This window comes from Giraffa tippelskirchi, chromosome 2, assembly GCF_054371585.1.
Source record: "Giraffa tippelskirchi isolate mGirTip1 chromosome 2, T2T-mGirTip1v1.2.pri, whole genome shotgun sequence".
NCBI classification, from domain to species: Eukaryota; Metazoa; Chordata; class Mammalia; order Artiodactyla; family Giraffidae; genus Giraffa; species Giraffa tippelskirchi.
This window is the reverse complement of record NC_137276.1, coordinates 15830689-15846731: the sequence shown is the minus strand read 5'-3', so window position 1 is coordinate 15846731 and position 16043 is coordinate 15830689. Positions and strand designations below refer to the sequence as shown.

General features: G+C 34.9%; 1 protein-coding gene across 7 annotated transcripts in view; it reads left to right on the top strand.

Annotated features, from left to right (window-relative positions):
* The window catches only part of ATRNL1 (attractin like 1), a 738261-nt gene that overhangs the window by 252807 nt on the left and 469411 nt on the right, over positions 1-16043 (top strand). For all 7 annotated transcript variants that reach the window (XM_081573518.1, XM_081573521.1, XM_081573515.1 and 4 more), the window contains 2 exons: positions 9734-9828; positions 15876-15954. In XM_081573518.1, the coding sequence (XP_081429644.1) occupies positions 9734-9828; positions 15876-15954 (174 nt within the window). The remainder of the gene's footprint in view (positions 1-9733; positions 9829-15875; positions 15955-16043) is intronic.

Sequence of the window (16043 nt, the reverse complement as noted above, 5' to 3'; positions counted from 1 at the left end):
ATTTCTTTTCCAAGCATAGCATTACAAATGAAGTATTTCACAAAGTTATTATTCTTTAATTTGTTCTTAATACCTCTAGGTATGTCATCTGTTCTCTTCTCTCTATCAGCATATCATAGCTTTAAATTATTTTTATTCATTGTTTTTCCATGTTAGCAGTTTTTAAATGGATTTAAATTAAAAATTATGTTTCATCTTTAACATGAAATCTATGCTCAACAAATTTTTATTCACCTTGCTAATTGAGACTTTATGTCTGCTGACTGTCAGCTCCTATTTTCCTCCTCCTCTTGGCCCATGGCAACCCTCTTGCTACTCTCTAATTTGATGGGCTTGACTGGTTTAGATTCCTCATGTAAGTAGAATCATGCAGTATTTGTACTTCTGTGACTGTTTTATTTCACTTAGCTCCTGCAGTACCATTCTAGGTGTTTATCCAGGAGAGTTGAAGTCAGGATCTCAAAGAGATGGTAGCATTCCAATGTTATGCAGCACTATTTAATACAGCCAAGATGTAGAAATAGCTTAAGTGTTCATTGACAGATAAATGGAAATCCTATAAGACTTGACTGAAACTTGAGGACATCTAGGCAACTTTACAAAAAGTTCTTTTAAAATTTTCCATGTGAAATAATTTCAGAATTGCAAAAAAATGTGCAAATTTCTTAAATGACTTTGACCTTTGTAAAATGTCAGACAGTTATTTTATAGACCATCCCTCAATTTGGATTTATCTGGTGTTTTTTTATGATTGAGTTCAGATTATGCATATTTAGTAAGGATACTGCAGAAGTGATGTGTTTTTCTCAGTGCATCCTGTCGGGAAGCACATGATATCCATTTGTTCTGTTATTGGTGATATTGTCTTGGATTATTGTTAATGCTCAATGTCTGCCAGTTTCCCCACTCTAGAGCTACTTCTTTTTATTGTGTTTAATGAGTGTATTACGGGGAAGTTCTTTTAAATTATGTAAATGTCCCATTTCTCACCATACTTTCACCTAGTATTTTCACCAGACATTGATGTGTTTGCCAGATGGTAACTTTCTATTCCATTGTTGCTTCTGTTTTTTCTCTGTTTATTACTATAAGGAAGAGCAGTCCTTTCTCCTTCATTTATTTGTTTATTCACTTACTTTTACTTATCAGTATGGACCCATGGAGATAAACACACACACACACACACACACATTTGTGGCTTATAATAGCTGTTATTCTTTATATTATAGCTGAAATTGCTCTGGAGTTGGCCACTGGGAACTCCCTCAAATTGTCTCCTCTGTCCTTTTGACAACACTGTATCATTTTCTAAGTACTTCCTTATTTTCTTAGACTATAGGATATTTGAGTCACATTGTTCTTTCTCTCCCTAACACTATAATCAACCATTTTCCAGGAAGCCTTGGTTCCTTATATTAGAGGATGGTATTTAGGAACAAGAACGTGGAAGCTCATTGGTTCTGGGATATTAGTCTTTCTTTACTTTGAAAAATGTTATTTTTAAAATTAAATAACCAAATATGTTGTTACTCTTTTTTTGAAACTCTGCTATTTTGATTTTATAGAAACTTGTTGTGTCTGGAAACCTGACTCTTCTCTAAGGAAGGTGTTAACTGTTTTTTTTTTTTTTCCTTTCCTGGTGTCCATACCTTAGAATCTAGATATAGAAATAGTATCAGTTTTGCTTCCTTTGAGTTTGACAAATAACTGTTTTTCTTTACTCATTCAAAATTTTTGTCTCCTTTGAAGCAATACTTTGCCTCTCTTTGTTGGTGTCTTGCTCTGAAATCCTGTCCGCTCCACTCAATCTTTTATCCATTTAAAACTTTGTCCCCTGCCTGTTATCTCTCTTGACATTATTCTTGATTTGTTTCCACATGTGCTTTAATTATGCTTTAAGTATATTGTGTTCAGTTTCCATGAAGGCCTGTAGGACTTGAACACTCTGTACTCTCAGTATAGCTTTATTATAAGCAGAGGATATGCATTGAAAGGGGCCTGGAGATCTTAGATGTTAGGGTTAACTATATAGTTATAGTAATTAAGATGGTGTGACTTTTTTGGTGTAGAGATAGGCATAATCTCCAACATATTAAAATAGTCCCTAAATAAGAACTGTAGGTGTTTATGTTTTATGAACTTCATGCTGAGATTTTTATTATTTTAGTAGCTTTTTAATCATTTTATATTTCTTTCTAAACAATCTGATTTTAGATATAAAAAGAGAACTGTGCTTTCTTCGCTAACTTGAATTCTGTCATCCATTCCCTGCCAGATCTTTTTGCTAAGTTATTTTCATATCTGTATTTGTCTCCTGGTTGTAGCATGTGTATAAATAATTTTTTCAGTATGACTATGTAGATCTTATATTTTATGGCATTTTGCTTACCTGAAATTATCATTATGTTGTTTTTCTATTGGGGATGGTTGAGTATATATATTTCATAAAACATTGCTCCAGTTTCTTGTCTTTTGACTTATGTTGTTACTCAAGACCACCTAACATCTTCCCTAATCTTACTTTCTAACTATTTCCTTTGTGTGAATATGTGTGTGTGTGTGTGCACATGCCCATATGCAGATGACTGGATATCAATAGTATTTTTTCAATAACAACTTAATTAAGATATAATCTACATACCTAAAATATCACCCTTTTAAAGTGTACAATGCAGTGATTTTCAGTATATTCACAAGGTTGTGAAAACATCATCATTATCTAATTTTCAACATTTTTCTCCTAAGAGAAATCCTGGAGACATTATCAGTCACTCCTTCTCCTTTCCCTTAGCTTTTGACATCCTTTTTCCCATCTTTATGGATTTGTCCACTCTGAAATATTGTATAAGTAACATCTTGGAATATGTGTCTCTTGTGATGGCTTCTTTTATTTATCATGATGTTTTCAAGGTTCATCCATATCATCCAAAGTGATAGCAAGTATCAGTATTTCATTCCTCTTTATGGCCAAACAATATTCAAATGTATGGACATATCATATTTGTTTTCAATTCATCAACTGATGGACATTTGTGTTGTTTTTACTTTGGGGCTATTATGAATAACACTGCATTTTTTAATCTTTTGTGCAGGTTATTTCCTTTTAATATTTAGGTTTAAATCTTCAACAGATTTTTATCATATATTTAACATATATAGTTTCTTTTCAATTTGTTTTGATGTCAGCTTTAACAATATTTTACATGCACATATTGAAAATTTCTGTGTCTAATTTTCCTCTTGAGTGATTTTCTTCTCTATTCTATTCTCGGAGGCTTTTTCAGATTTGACCTATGTAGCACTGATGCAGAATTATGTTTTAATTCCCTTATTTTCTGATCTATTATTTTTAATTTTGCCATTATATAATTGCATTTTGTTTCTGTTTTGTTTCTTACAGTTTTAATTTACATAACTCTCTTTTATTGTAGTTTTCAGTGTTATTATCTTGTCTTTTATCTTAATTGTGTGGGATTTTTTAGATTTTCTTTTTCCTTTCATACATACTGCATAGATATTTTAAATGACCTAACACCATACTCATATCAAATAATTATATATACTTACTCTATTGTTGACAAACTGATATTTTTCTCTTTTCTCTCCTTATTATGCAAGTCAGATTAACAGTATAAAATATGTCAACTTGTCTTTTCTCTTTATTTGCATAATTTTTTTCATTTATACAGTCAAAATTTGAGGCCAGACATATGAGCAACCTCATGCTCACCTTAAAGTCTACCATGTTTGTACATCCCTCTTACTCATATCACTTTTAGATCTAATTGGGAAATTAATGGCCAACGTCTAGATTTCCTGGAATTATCAAAGATAGTTTGCTAATTATTAGCTGGAATATTTAGTATAGCTGTTGCAACCTTCAGGGCTCAGCCTACAAAATCAAAAGATTGATTGTAGTGTTTATAGTTTTCTTCAAGCTTTGAAATGTATCTTTGGTATTTTTTCCTGTTCACAAAGTTCTCAAATAGTTGTCTCTAGTTAGTACTATATTTGTTGTTGTTCAGTCACTAAGTCGTGTCCAACTTTTTGTGACTCCGTGGACTGCAGCACACCAGGCTTCCCTGTCCTTCACTATCTCTCCGAGTTTGCTCAAACTCATGTCCGTTGAGTCAGTGATGCCATCCAACCATCTCATTCTTTGTTGCCCCAGTACTACATTTAAACATACAGAATGCAGGTTTTCCTTTTTAATTAGGAAAGATTAAAATATGCTGAAAAGTATAGTATATATTTTCATATGTATGGTATATATAGTTTTGTAGTACATATGATTTTAAAGGACCTCCTGTATGATCCAGTGGCAGGCTTTATTTTCTTGGTCTTCAAAATCACTGCAGATGGTGACTGCAGCCATGAAATTAAAAGACCCTTGCTCCTTGGAAGAAAAGCTATGACCAACCTAGACAGCATATTAAAAAGCGGAGACATTACTTTGCTGACAAAGGTCCATCTATTCAAAGCTATGGTTTTTCTGGTAATCATGTATGGATGTGAATGTTGGACCATAAAGAATGTTGGACCATAAAGCTGAGCACTAAAGAAATGATGCTTTTGAACTGTGGTGTTGGAGAAGACTCTTGAGAGTCCCTTGGACTGCAAGGAGATCAAACCAATCAATCACAAAGGAAATCAATCCTGAATATTCATTGGAAGGACTGATACTGTAACTGAAACTAATACTTTGGCCACCTGATGAGAAGAACTGACTCATTAGAAAAGATCCTGATGATGGGAAAGATTGAAGGCAAGAGGAGAAGGGGACAACAGAGGATGAAATTGTTGGATGGCATCACCGACTCAGTGGACATGAGTTTGAGCAAACTCCGGTAGATGGTAAAAGGACAGGGAAGCTTGGTGTGCTGCAGTCTGTGGAGTTGCAAAGAGTCCGATATGGCTGAGCAATTGAACAATAATATGATTTTAAAACTGTGGACCAAAAAAAAAAAAAAAACCAAAACTGTGGACCTATCACTGAGTTTAACAAAGCTTAACACTTTGCCCTATTTCCTGCAGCAGCACGGGCTCCACCTCTGCTTACCTTAGTACAGGATGGGTATGCGGTACAGGGCCTCATCCTACAATCTCAGCATCAGGATTTTCTTAAGGCGTTCTTTTTTCCCTTTGTTGTGAATTTGTTGGTATTTCTAGATTACAGCTACTTTAGCACGCAAGTGGGGAGAGAGACAAAGGAAAGAAAAACCAATGAAACAAACAACCCCCCCCCACAAACCCAGGGGGCTCACATCTGGGTCATCTTTTAAGTTAGGAGGTCACTGGCTTTTACCTACCCCAGGGCATTGTTCTAAAATTTCTTCTCTCTCTCCTTTATTACCAACTTTTTGTGTTCCACTAAATTTTATTTATGCCAATTATTATGAAAAGCTGCTCTTTCTCTCAGTTTAAGAAAGAAGCTCTCTCACCTCACTGTTCACACTCACTCCTCCAATTCTGTCATTTCTTTGTATTCATCAATACTTCAATGTTATTTGAATTGATTTATAGTCAAACATGATTCTCATTTTTATACCATAATAAATTGCTTCATTAAAGCAGTACAAAAACTTGTTTTCAAATTATGCACATTTGCATAAACTTGAGGATTTTAATGTTTTATGTTCTGTACCCTACTTAGCTAAGAAGTTCAGAGTAAATTATAGCATTAAGGTATGTTTTGTGCCAGGTAATTTCTCATTTGCAACCCCTTTAAAATATACCAGCATGATAGTATTTGAAATTAGAGAGTGAAATATAACTTCTGGTTAAGTGGAAAATTGTACTGTTGGTTTCTGGAATACTTTAAGCAACCTTAAAAGGAACCATTTTGTGTAGAATTCTGAAGTTTCTTCAGTTTATAAAAATTCACATTCACTGAGTAGTATTGATTAGTCACCTGAGTTCAGTGATGCTCCTACTAATTTTGCTCCAGGATTCAGACTTACTTTCTAGCCCAGATGATGTTAGAATCGATCATTACCATGCTTAATATACATTGTACTGATCTTGTATTTCCAACTATAATAAATAGCAATAGAGAAATCAAACTTGGATGTCTGGACAAGAGTTTGGTGACTGTGGCTGAGGACTGGAGTCCCTAAAGGCAGAATGTTCATAGGACTGGGGCACTGGAGCCTCTGCCCAGAGCTGCTCAAGGGTCCCAAGTCACCCAGTCCCTTCCACCTAAAAGCCATCTGTTCCTGACTTCTTAATGCTAAGTTTCAAACTAGAAAAACAGGAAGATAATTATTCAATGAGCGTTTGAAAATAGTTTTGAAATGTTTATTTTTCCTCAGTGGTGGTGATGGTGGTTCAGTCACTCAGTCGTGACCAACTCTTTGCAACCCCGTGAGCTGCAGCGTGCCAGGCTTCCCTGTCGTTCAGTATCTCCCAGAGTTTGCTCAGACTCCTGTCCATTGAGTTTAGTGTCTTCTCTTTATTTTGAATTGATGGTATCTTTCCTCAGTTTTGTAGCTGTCTGTACTTCTAAAACCTCCTCAGCGGCAGTTGACCAAGGTGATCACTGTTCTCTTTTCTAAGCACTATGTGTACTTGACTCACTGGACACTAAATTCTGGTTGTGCTTCTGTCTCGTGGGTTGCCCTGTCAGTCTCCTTTGCGGGCTTCTTCAGAGGATCTGATTATTTAACATTGTTTCACCTCAGGGCTCATCCCTGGCACCTCTACTCTATTTATGACTGGTGATCTCTTGGCTTCGCAGCTTTAGAGGCCATTACAATGAGGATGATTTCCAAATTGTTATCCACTAGGCTCCTGAGCTCAGCGTTATCATGTAGATACTCAATAAGTAACTCAAACTTAACATCTTCAAAACTAAGCTTCTAATTATTCCACACTGGCAACAAATAAAACCTGTTCTCACCCATCTCAGTTAATGCTGACATTTTACATGGTCATGGGCCAAAAAATAAAACCTTTTACTTTTCTTTCTTTAAAATGCTGCATCTGTTTATTTAGCTAATTCTGTTTGTTACACTTTCCAAATTCATTCACTGTGTCTGACCGATTCCCATTACCTTCCTTGCTATGCCTATCTCTACCATCACTTTTTGTAGCATTCTTGCCACAGTCTCCTTATAGGAATCACAGTTAAGACTTGTTCTTTTGTTGAGGTTTTTATGCTTGTTTCCTCTGCCTGGATTACACTTTCTGATGTAACCTCCAGGACTTTTTCTCTTAACTACCCTTGATCTTTAAATTGTTGTTGTTGCTCAGTGTCCAACTCTTTGCAGCACCAGGCTTCCCTGTCCTTCACTGTCTCCTAGAGTTTGCTCAGATTCATGTCCATTGAGTCAGTGATGGTATTTAACCATTTCATCCTCTGTCGCTCCCTTCTACCTTCAGTCTTTCCCAGCATCAGGATCTTTTCCAATGAGTCAGCTCTTTGCATCAGGTGGCCAAACTATTAGAGCTTCAGCTTCAGCTTCATTATGTTTAAATTTTCCTTTTCAAAATTGCAAGCATACTCCTACCTGGACAGAAATTTCTCTCCTCTTCACTGGATTATGATTATTACACTTATTGTCATTATTATACTATATGCTTAAATTATTTATTAATTTTCAATGTCCATTTGATATAATATAAGTTGCATGGGACAGAAATCTCTATCTTTTATTATTTCATATTTCCAGTTTCTGGAACAACACTGGGCCATTGAATTTTCCCTGCATTTTCTGGCAGTCATATGAAAAGCAGAAATATGACTTATTATATAATCTTCATTATCATGGATAATGGTGCCTGTAATAAAATCTTGGAAAAACAAAGTATTACTTTGCATTAAATTAAATAAGAAATATATAGAGTTGATCTTACAAGATATAAAGGAAGCAACATGAAGAATGATGCTCTGACAATAAATCCAGTGATATTGTTCCTATCTTTAATTTTAACTTTGATAGTACTTAACAGCTGAGGGCATAATATGAAAGTTATGGTTCCAAAAAATAGCATTATTTTCTATTTAAATAATTTGAAATATTTAAAAGATTTCACAAAGTAAAAATTACCATAATAATAGGGACAAGTAAATGCTTTATGGCATGTGATGAAATATTCACTATCAGTGGGGTCGCTCAGTCGTGTCTGACTCTTTGCAGCCCCATAAACCGCAGGACGCCAGGCCTCCCTGTCCATCACCAACTCCCGGAGTTCACCCAACTCATCTCCATTGAGTTGGTGATGCCATCCAACCATCTCATCCTCTGTCGTCCTCTTCTCCTCCTGCCCTCAATCTTTCCCAGCATCAGGGTCTTTTCAAATGAGTCAGCTCTTTGCATCAGGTAGCCAAAGTATTGGAGTTTCAGCTCCAACATCTGTCCTTTCAGTGAACACCCAGGACTGATCTCCTTTAGGACGGACTGGTTGGATCTCCTTGCAGTCCAAGGGACTCTCAAGAGTCTTCTCCAACACCACAGTTCAAAAGCATCAATTCTTCGGCGCTCAGCTTTCTTCACCGTCCAACTCTCACACCCATACACGACTGCTGGAAAAACCATAGCCTTGACTAGATGGACCTTTGTTGGCAAAGTAATGTCTCTGCTTTTTAATACGCTGTTTAGGTGGGTCATAACTTTCCTTCCAAGGAGGAAGTGTCTTTTAATTTCATGGCTGCAATCACGATCTGCAGTGATTTTGGAGCCCAGAAAAATAAAGTCAACCACTGTTTCCACTGTTTCCCCATCTATTTCCCATGAAGCAATGGGACCAGATGCCATGATCTTAGTTTTCTGAATGTTGAGCTTTAAGCCAGCTTTTTTGCTCTCCTCTTTCACTTTCATCAAGAGGCTTTTTAGTTCTTCTTCGCTTTCTGCCATAAGGGTGGTGTCATCTGCATATCTGAGGTGATTGATATTTCTCCTGGCAATCTTGATTCCAGCTTGTACTTCCTCCAGCCCAGTGTTTCTCATGATGTACTCTGCATATAAGTTAAATAAGCAGGGTGACAATATACAGCCTTGACATACTCCTTTTCCTATTTGGAACCAGTCTGTTGTTCCATGTCCAGTTCTAACTGTTGCTTCCTGACCTGCATACAGGTTTCTCAAGAGGCAGGTCAGGTGGTCTGGTATGCCCATCTCTTTCAGAATTTTCCACAGTTTATTGTGATCCACACAGTCAAAGGCTTTGGCATAGTCAATAAAGCAGAAATAGATGTTTTTCTGGAACTCTCTTGCTTTTTTGATGATCCAGCAGATGTTGGCAATTTGATCTCTGGCTCCTCTGCCTTTTCTAAAACAAGAATTACTTAGCTATTAAAATTCATGTTTTCAAAGAGTTTTGATTTTATAAAACTAGAACATCAAAATGTCTTCCTGTTATCTTTCTTTCTATACAATTTTAACTTGAATATAATGCACCAAAATATTACCTGTATTTTTCTCTGAGTGTAAGATTATGGATGACCTTATTTTATTCTCTTGTCTAGTTTTTCCAGAAAAAGCCGTAGTTTGTAGAAATTTTATAATGGTAACAGAAGTAATAAATAAAATTTTGAAGTGTTAAGTGCTTTCATATCTATGTTTTACTTTTTGTTGCTTGATAACAATGATTTATATTTTGCCAGTCTTGAGTACACCACTAGTAATTTAATGACAATAATTTTCAATGCTGATATTCAGTATATTTTCACCTAACTTGTTTTTCAAGCAAGTTTTAAAAGTACATATCAGGATTGTATTTTTTTCCCCTACAGACAGCCTTTTGATTGATTATCAGTTTACATTCAGCTTATTACAGGAAGATGATCGCCACCATACTGCCATAAACTTCATAGCAAACCCAGAACAGGTGAGAAGATCATTTAACTTTTGTAGCATAGTTATGTCAATGGATGCAATGTTTCTCTATGTTTCATTGTAATTGCGTCTCTTCTCAGAATTATCACACTGTAGGGCTTTTGTAGAAAAACAAATCCTATTAGGTTTTTCTTTTCATAAATCCTAAGTATCTTTGTAATCAGAGAATTTTTGACCTTGATATTTCAGATTTTGCAAATAGTCCTACAGTGTATACATTATTTCTGTTATTTTTCAGGCTTATAGCAGTGTTTCTGTCTTTAATTATGTTTTCATACTGGTCATAGTCTTCTTTGAAAATAAAATCTATTACTTCATAACATAAGCTATATTATATATATATATATTTTTTAATGTACTATTGCATAATAGTAGTTTTTCATTGTCTCTTTTTTATAAACCCTTTGGTTTATCTGAGGTATATGAATGCTAGGTTTTAAAAAACATTTTTATTGAGATATAATTGACATCTTACAGTGTAAGTTAAAAGTGTATAACATGCTGATTTAATATATGTATATATTGCAATATGATTTCAACCATAGCATGACCAAACACTGCAGTCATGTCACCTAATTGTAATTTTGAGGAGTTAATGATAATTAAAGTCTCTTAGCAACTTTGAAGTTTATGATACAGTCTTGTTATTCATGTTCATTGAGTCGGTGATGCAATCCAACCAGCTCATCCTCATGTCCTCATGAACATGAACTTGAACAAACTCTGGGAGTTAGTGGAGGATAGAGAAGCCTGGTGTGCTGCAGTCCATGGGGTTGCAAAGAGTAGAAAACATCTTAGCGACTGAACAACAGCAACAACAGTATTGTTATTCATAATCACTATGTAGCGCATTAGATCTTTAGGTCTTACCAGGTGGCGCTAGTGGTAAAGAACCCGCCTGTCAATGCAGGAGACATAAAGAGACCCAGGTTGGATCCCTGGATCAGGAAGATCCCCTGGAGAAGGAAATGGCGATCCACTCCAGTATTCTTGCCTGGAAAATCCCTTGGACAGAGGAGCCTGGGGGGCTCCAGTCCATAGCATTGCACAGAGTCAGACATGACTGGAGCAACTTAGCATACACTGTTTGCAAGTTTGTATCTCTTAACACTTTCCTCTCGGGGAGAAGTCTCAGAGTTGTGCACCTTCTTCCAATCTCTCTGAGTCATGTTGGGTGTAGTGAGCCACACACTTTTTGTTTGTTTGTTCTTAACTGATGTCAGATGTCCACACTATGCTAGATTTTTCAGTGCTTTCTGTCTAGTCGAGATAGAAACAGGTCATTTGGGCAGTAACATTAAATAAAGATCAAGTATACTGGATGCATGTTACACTGTCTTTCCCTTAAGGGAGCAGTCATTGGCTATGTTGGTCTTTCTGATATTGAGCCGCGCTGTCTTGGGTGAGCTGCTGACCTTGGTAGAGTGAAATTGTTCATTTTATGCATTATATTGTAGCTATTCTCAGTTTTGCATTTAATTTTTGTACTGCAACTTCTTAACTGGATTTTGGTCTGCTCATAACGGTAATTTGGTCCATAGATCATTGTTAAATTGGTGTTTTTGTCAGGGATGAGGGCTAGGACTTCCTATTACACTGTTTTGCTGATGTCACTTTTTCTGTAGTGTTTCATTCTAACTATACATGAATTCAGCTTATTAAGCTCACGTCATGTTTTTTTAATAGTTTTTCAGATAGGTGAAACCTCAAAATCTATCCTGACATTTGCAAGCTTCTTTCCTCTAAATTGTTTTACTAAACTTGCCAGCAAATAGTGTAATTTCTTAAATTTTCATTTTTCAGTAAATTAGATCTCTCTTTCCCCAAAATAGAGAAGTTCGTTTTATGTTACTCATTAGTCCTTAGGTTTTAAGGAATGCCTACATTTTTGGGATTATATCTAATGTTTTGACTCTTCCTGGAGAAGGAAATGGCAACACACTCCAGTATAACGAGTTGCATTTTATAGTTATTTTTTCACACTGAGTATTTTTAAAAACAAAACATTTTATCATTAAAATAAAAACCTTTGTATAAACTTTTGATTTTTAAATAAGGATTTTAGAAGATATTGTCTTTAAATTATAATGCTCTCTTCACTGATGGTGTGTATTTTTATGAAGACATTAATAATATTTCAGAAACTACAGTTTTAATATAATGAATGTTTCAATAAATGCATTGTAAACACTGTAGACTTTTTTATTGTAGTAAAGCATACATGAAGTAATATTTATATTTTAACCATGTTTAAGTGTACAGTTTTCATGGCATTTAAGTGAATTTACAATGCTGTACAACCATCACCACAATCCATTATCAAAATATTTCATCACTCCAAGTAGGATCTCTGTTTCTGTTAAGCAATAACTCTCTGTTCCTCCCCTACTCCCATCATTGGGAAACCTTTATTCTACTTTCTGTCTCTGTATTCCAGGTACCTCATGTGTGTAATCATATAACATTTTTACTTCTATTTCTGATTTATTTCACTTAGTTTAATGTTTCAGTGTTTCCAGTGTTCATCCATGTTGTTGCATGAATCAGAATTTTATTCATAAGTAGTAATTCCAAGCTTGTGGAGTTCACTGAGGATATAAGAAATTTAATATAAGTGGGATGTCTGGCTCACAATGTGGGTGTGAACAGTACTTCTCTCCAATATTATCCGTGGTGTCATACAAATAAGCTCAGATTAGCCATGATTCTAGTTTGTTTCTCTCTTGACTCTCTCCTCTTTCAATTCCCAGAAATCCTTGAGTTCTTACAATGTCACAGCTTTCAGGTTTACTTTTTGCTGTTTTGTTCAGTTGAAACCAAGAGCCTAGACACATGTTTTTGGAAACTGATGGACACTAAACTATCATAAGATGTACCACTAAGCATGCTTATAACATCATTATAAGTAATTTATAATTACATATATATCTATACATACAATTTATAATTAAAGAGAAATGCAACTTGGAACAATTTCTGAAATTAACATGTATTGTTAGTCTGGACCTCTTCTACAAAAAAGAAGTACTTTCATTTTTATGCATTTATTCCATTTTGAAAACAAATTTAATTCTAACCTACTACTAAATTTAATTTAGTAGTAGTTAATTTAACTACTAAATGTAATTCTAACCATCATCTTTAACCAGTTTCTAGAGTAGTTTCTTGCATAATATGATCTTGCTGAACTTAACCATGTCTAACAACAATGTTCTAAATGACTAATTTTGTCTTTTACTGTGGTAGTCATAGTATTACTTCTTGGAGTCCAGCATATTTTCCTTGACCTTAAATGTATTTTATAGGGCTTTAGTTATAGTACCGTATATTTCAGTAATGCCTTAACTTGCGAGGATGAAGTAAAATTTCAAGAAAAGTTTTATAGTTTTCTATATCAGTTGGAAATTTCATGTGACCTTTTCCGTAATAATAGCAGTTATTCTCAGATTTCCCTGACACAAAATAAGGTACACACACTCACGAAGATGCAACTTCACAATAAAAATAATGATTTAAGCTTTCTTAGGGATGTACTGTTTCTACCATGTTTTGTTTTCATAGAAAACAACTCTTTTTTGGTACCTATTTCATTAAGAATAAAGAAAGTCAACCTTTCTCAGAGGTCAGGAGTCATGCCTTCTTTCTGAGTCCTCTAGTAAAATGGAAGATGAAAAAAGAGAAGGAAAAGAAGAAATCCTGTGTCCCCAGACCTAATAATATCAACAACAGGACCATTATCAGCACGGTGGCCTGAAACCATGATAAGTTTTTTGAGAAATTATCTTGTTTAATTTTCCCAAAAAAGTCTCTAGGGAAGTCATGATATTCCCATTTTAGAGATTGTTGTTGTTTAGTTGCTAAGTCGTGTCCAATATTTTTGTGACCCCATACACTGGGGCCTGCCAGACTCCTCTGTCTATGGGATTTCCCAGGCAAGAATACTGAAGGGGATTGCCATTTTCTTCTCCAGGGGATCTTCTCGACCCAGGGATCGAACCTCCATCTCCTGCATTGGCAGTCAGATTCTTTACCACTGAGCTACCAGAGAAGCCCATGTTAGAGATAAGAAAGCTGATTTTCAGGAAGGATAAGGGTAGCTTTCTCTAAATCAATATGCATGTACGTTAAAGGTCTAAGATTTGAACTCAAGGTCATCTGACTCAACAATGAATACTCTGCAAATTCACTTCATTGCCTCATGAACGTGATTTAATTAATACAAAGCAGTGATTGGTTTTGGGGTCTGGTTAGTTCATTATTGATGGAGTAAATGAGTATCTGTTACCAAGAAATTTCTTTTCATATCTGGGTTCTCCTTAATGCATCATTGTAAGTATGAGGAAATAGATGTTACTGCCACACCTGAGTAATGCAGTCTGTTGGACAGACTTATTTGCACACTGACAAAAGCTTTTTGCATTTATTACTTGAGTCATTAATATTGGCATTATTTTTGAATCAGTGTCATCTGTTTTCATTCATATCGTTACAAAGTGGAAAGGTCTTAAGAAGTTTGAAAGCTTTGTGGTACATATTAGAGGATATTTTAATAGCTTACCAATAGAACTCAGTAAGTTAACTTCCTTCTTACATCTGTGGCCATATACAAATATGACTCTCATGGATAACATAGTGCCCTTCTGAGATACTGTGTATTTTTAAACTCCAAGCCTTGTTTTTCTTTGATCACTTCAAATTCTCTGCTGTTATCTCTTCAGTAGTAATGAGCACTACCCTGAAAAATCTATGTGGCAAAATTGTTCAGCCTTACTACCACCCATTTTATTTTGTATGCTCTTTCAAGATGACCATTCTTGTTGAGTTTATATTTGCTTCCTGGAAACTTTGAAGAGAGTATCTTTCAATGATTATGGAGCATTGTTAGTAGTTCTTAATAGAGGCCCAGCTGTCCCCATCTCTATGGCAATCATTTAGAGTAGTTTTTATTTGAAGCTAAATAATTGGATCTTAGTGTATCATTTACATGGAATGACTGTCACACATCACCCAGCAGCCTTTGCCCTTTATCGTGCTTTTTCTTACTCTTCCCATATCAGGGAAGAACCATGTCCTTCTGTCAGTTTTTTCCTAACACTTTTTTTATCAGATATGGGGAACTTAATTGCTTATAGACTTACTTTCTCTAAGAGCCACTCAGAAAATTGGTGATATGTTTTCTATTGGCTTTCTTATTCTGTCTTATTTAGAAAAAGTTGTAATATCAAGGTATTAATTTTAATTATTTTAGTAGCCAGGTCTCACTTAGCAACACAGCTTTTTCTAAGAGTCTTTGTATACTTAAAACACAGCAAAGCACACTCAATATCTTCAGCAAAAGCTGTTCAATATGACTATCTTTCTATGCCTTTCTGCAAGTCTTGATAGTTATAATCATACATAATTTTTGTTCCTCATCTCTTGGAGTAGGATAATAGCAAATAACATTTAAAGAAATCTCTTGGGCATTTGCTTCTGTGCAGTTAAATTAATGACAAGATGCAGGCTGATCAATATAAAATTCTTCAATGTTCTCTCTACAGATGTTTATATGACTTGATCCCCTCTTTTTTTCCAAGTAGGTTTATAACTTTTACCTCTAAGTTTTACATTTCAAGTATTTTTTTTCACCAAAAAATGTGTATATACTAATACTGTATACAGCTAAGATGAAATCTTCAACAAAACAATCATCCATTGCTGTGAAATAACTTTGGACTAACCAAACCCATATCATTTAAATACTAACTACAGGTAAGCCAAGAAAATCAAAATACAAGCATTGAATTATAGCAGCCTCTGGCTACATGTGGAAGACCAGGTTACAGTAGGAAAGATAAATGGGAACTTTAAATATAACCTTTGAATTTATCACCTTTTTTTTTTCATTAAAAAACTGTAATTGGCGTCTACACTTTCTCACTTAACTATTGACTTAATGTTCACAGTTAGAGAAACATAGCATGGACATAATTAAAACATTAAAGATAACATCTAGTATAATTCTGTTTTTTTAAATTTTCATATTTTCTTTCTTGATAGTCAAACAAAAATTTGGATATTTCAATTAATGCATCAAACAACTTTAATCTCAACATTACATGGTCGGTTGGTTCAACAGGTGAGAGAATTTTGTTGCCGTGTGTCTTTTACTTCTGTTCCTATATGTAAGGTTTCTAATACGACCTTTCTACTCTTAATTTAAATAAT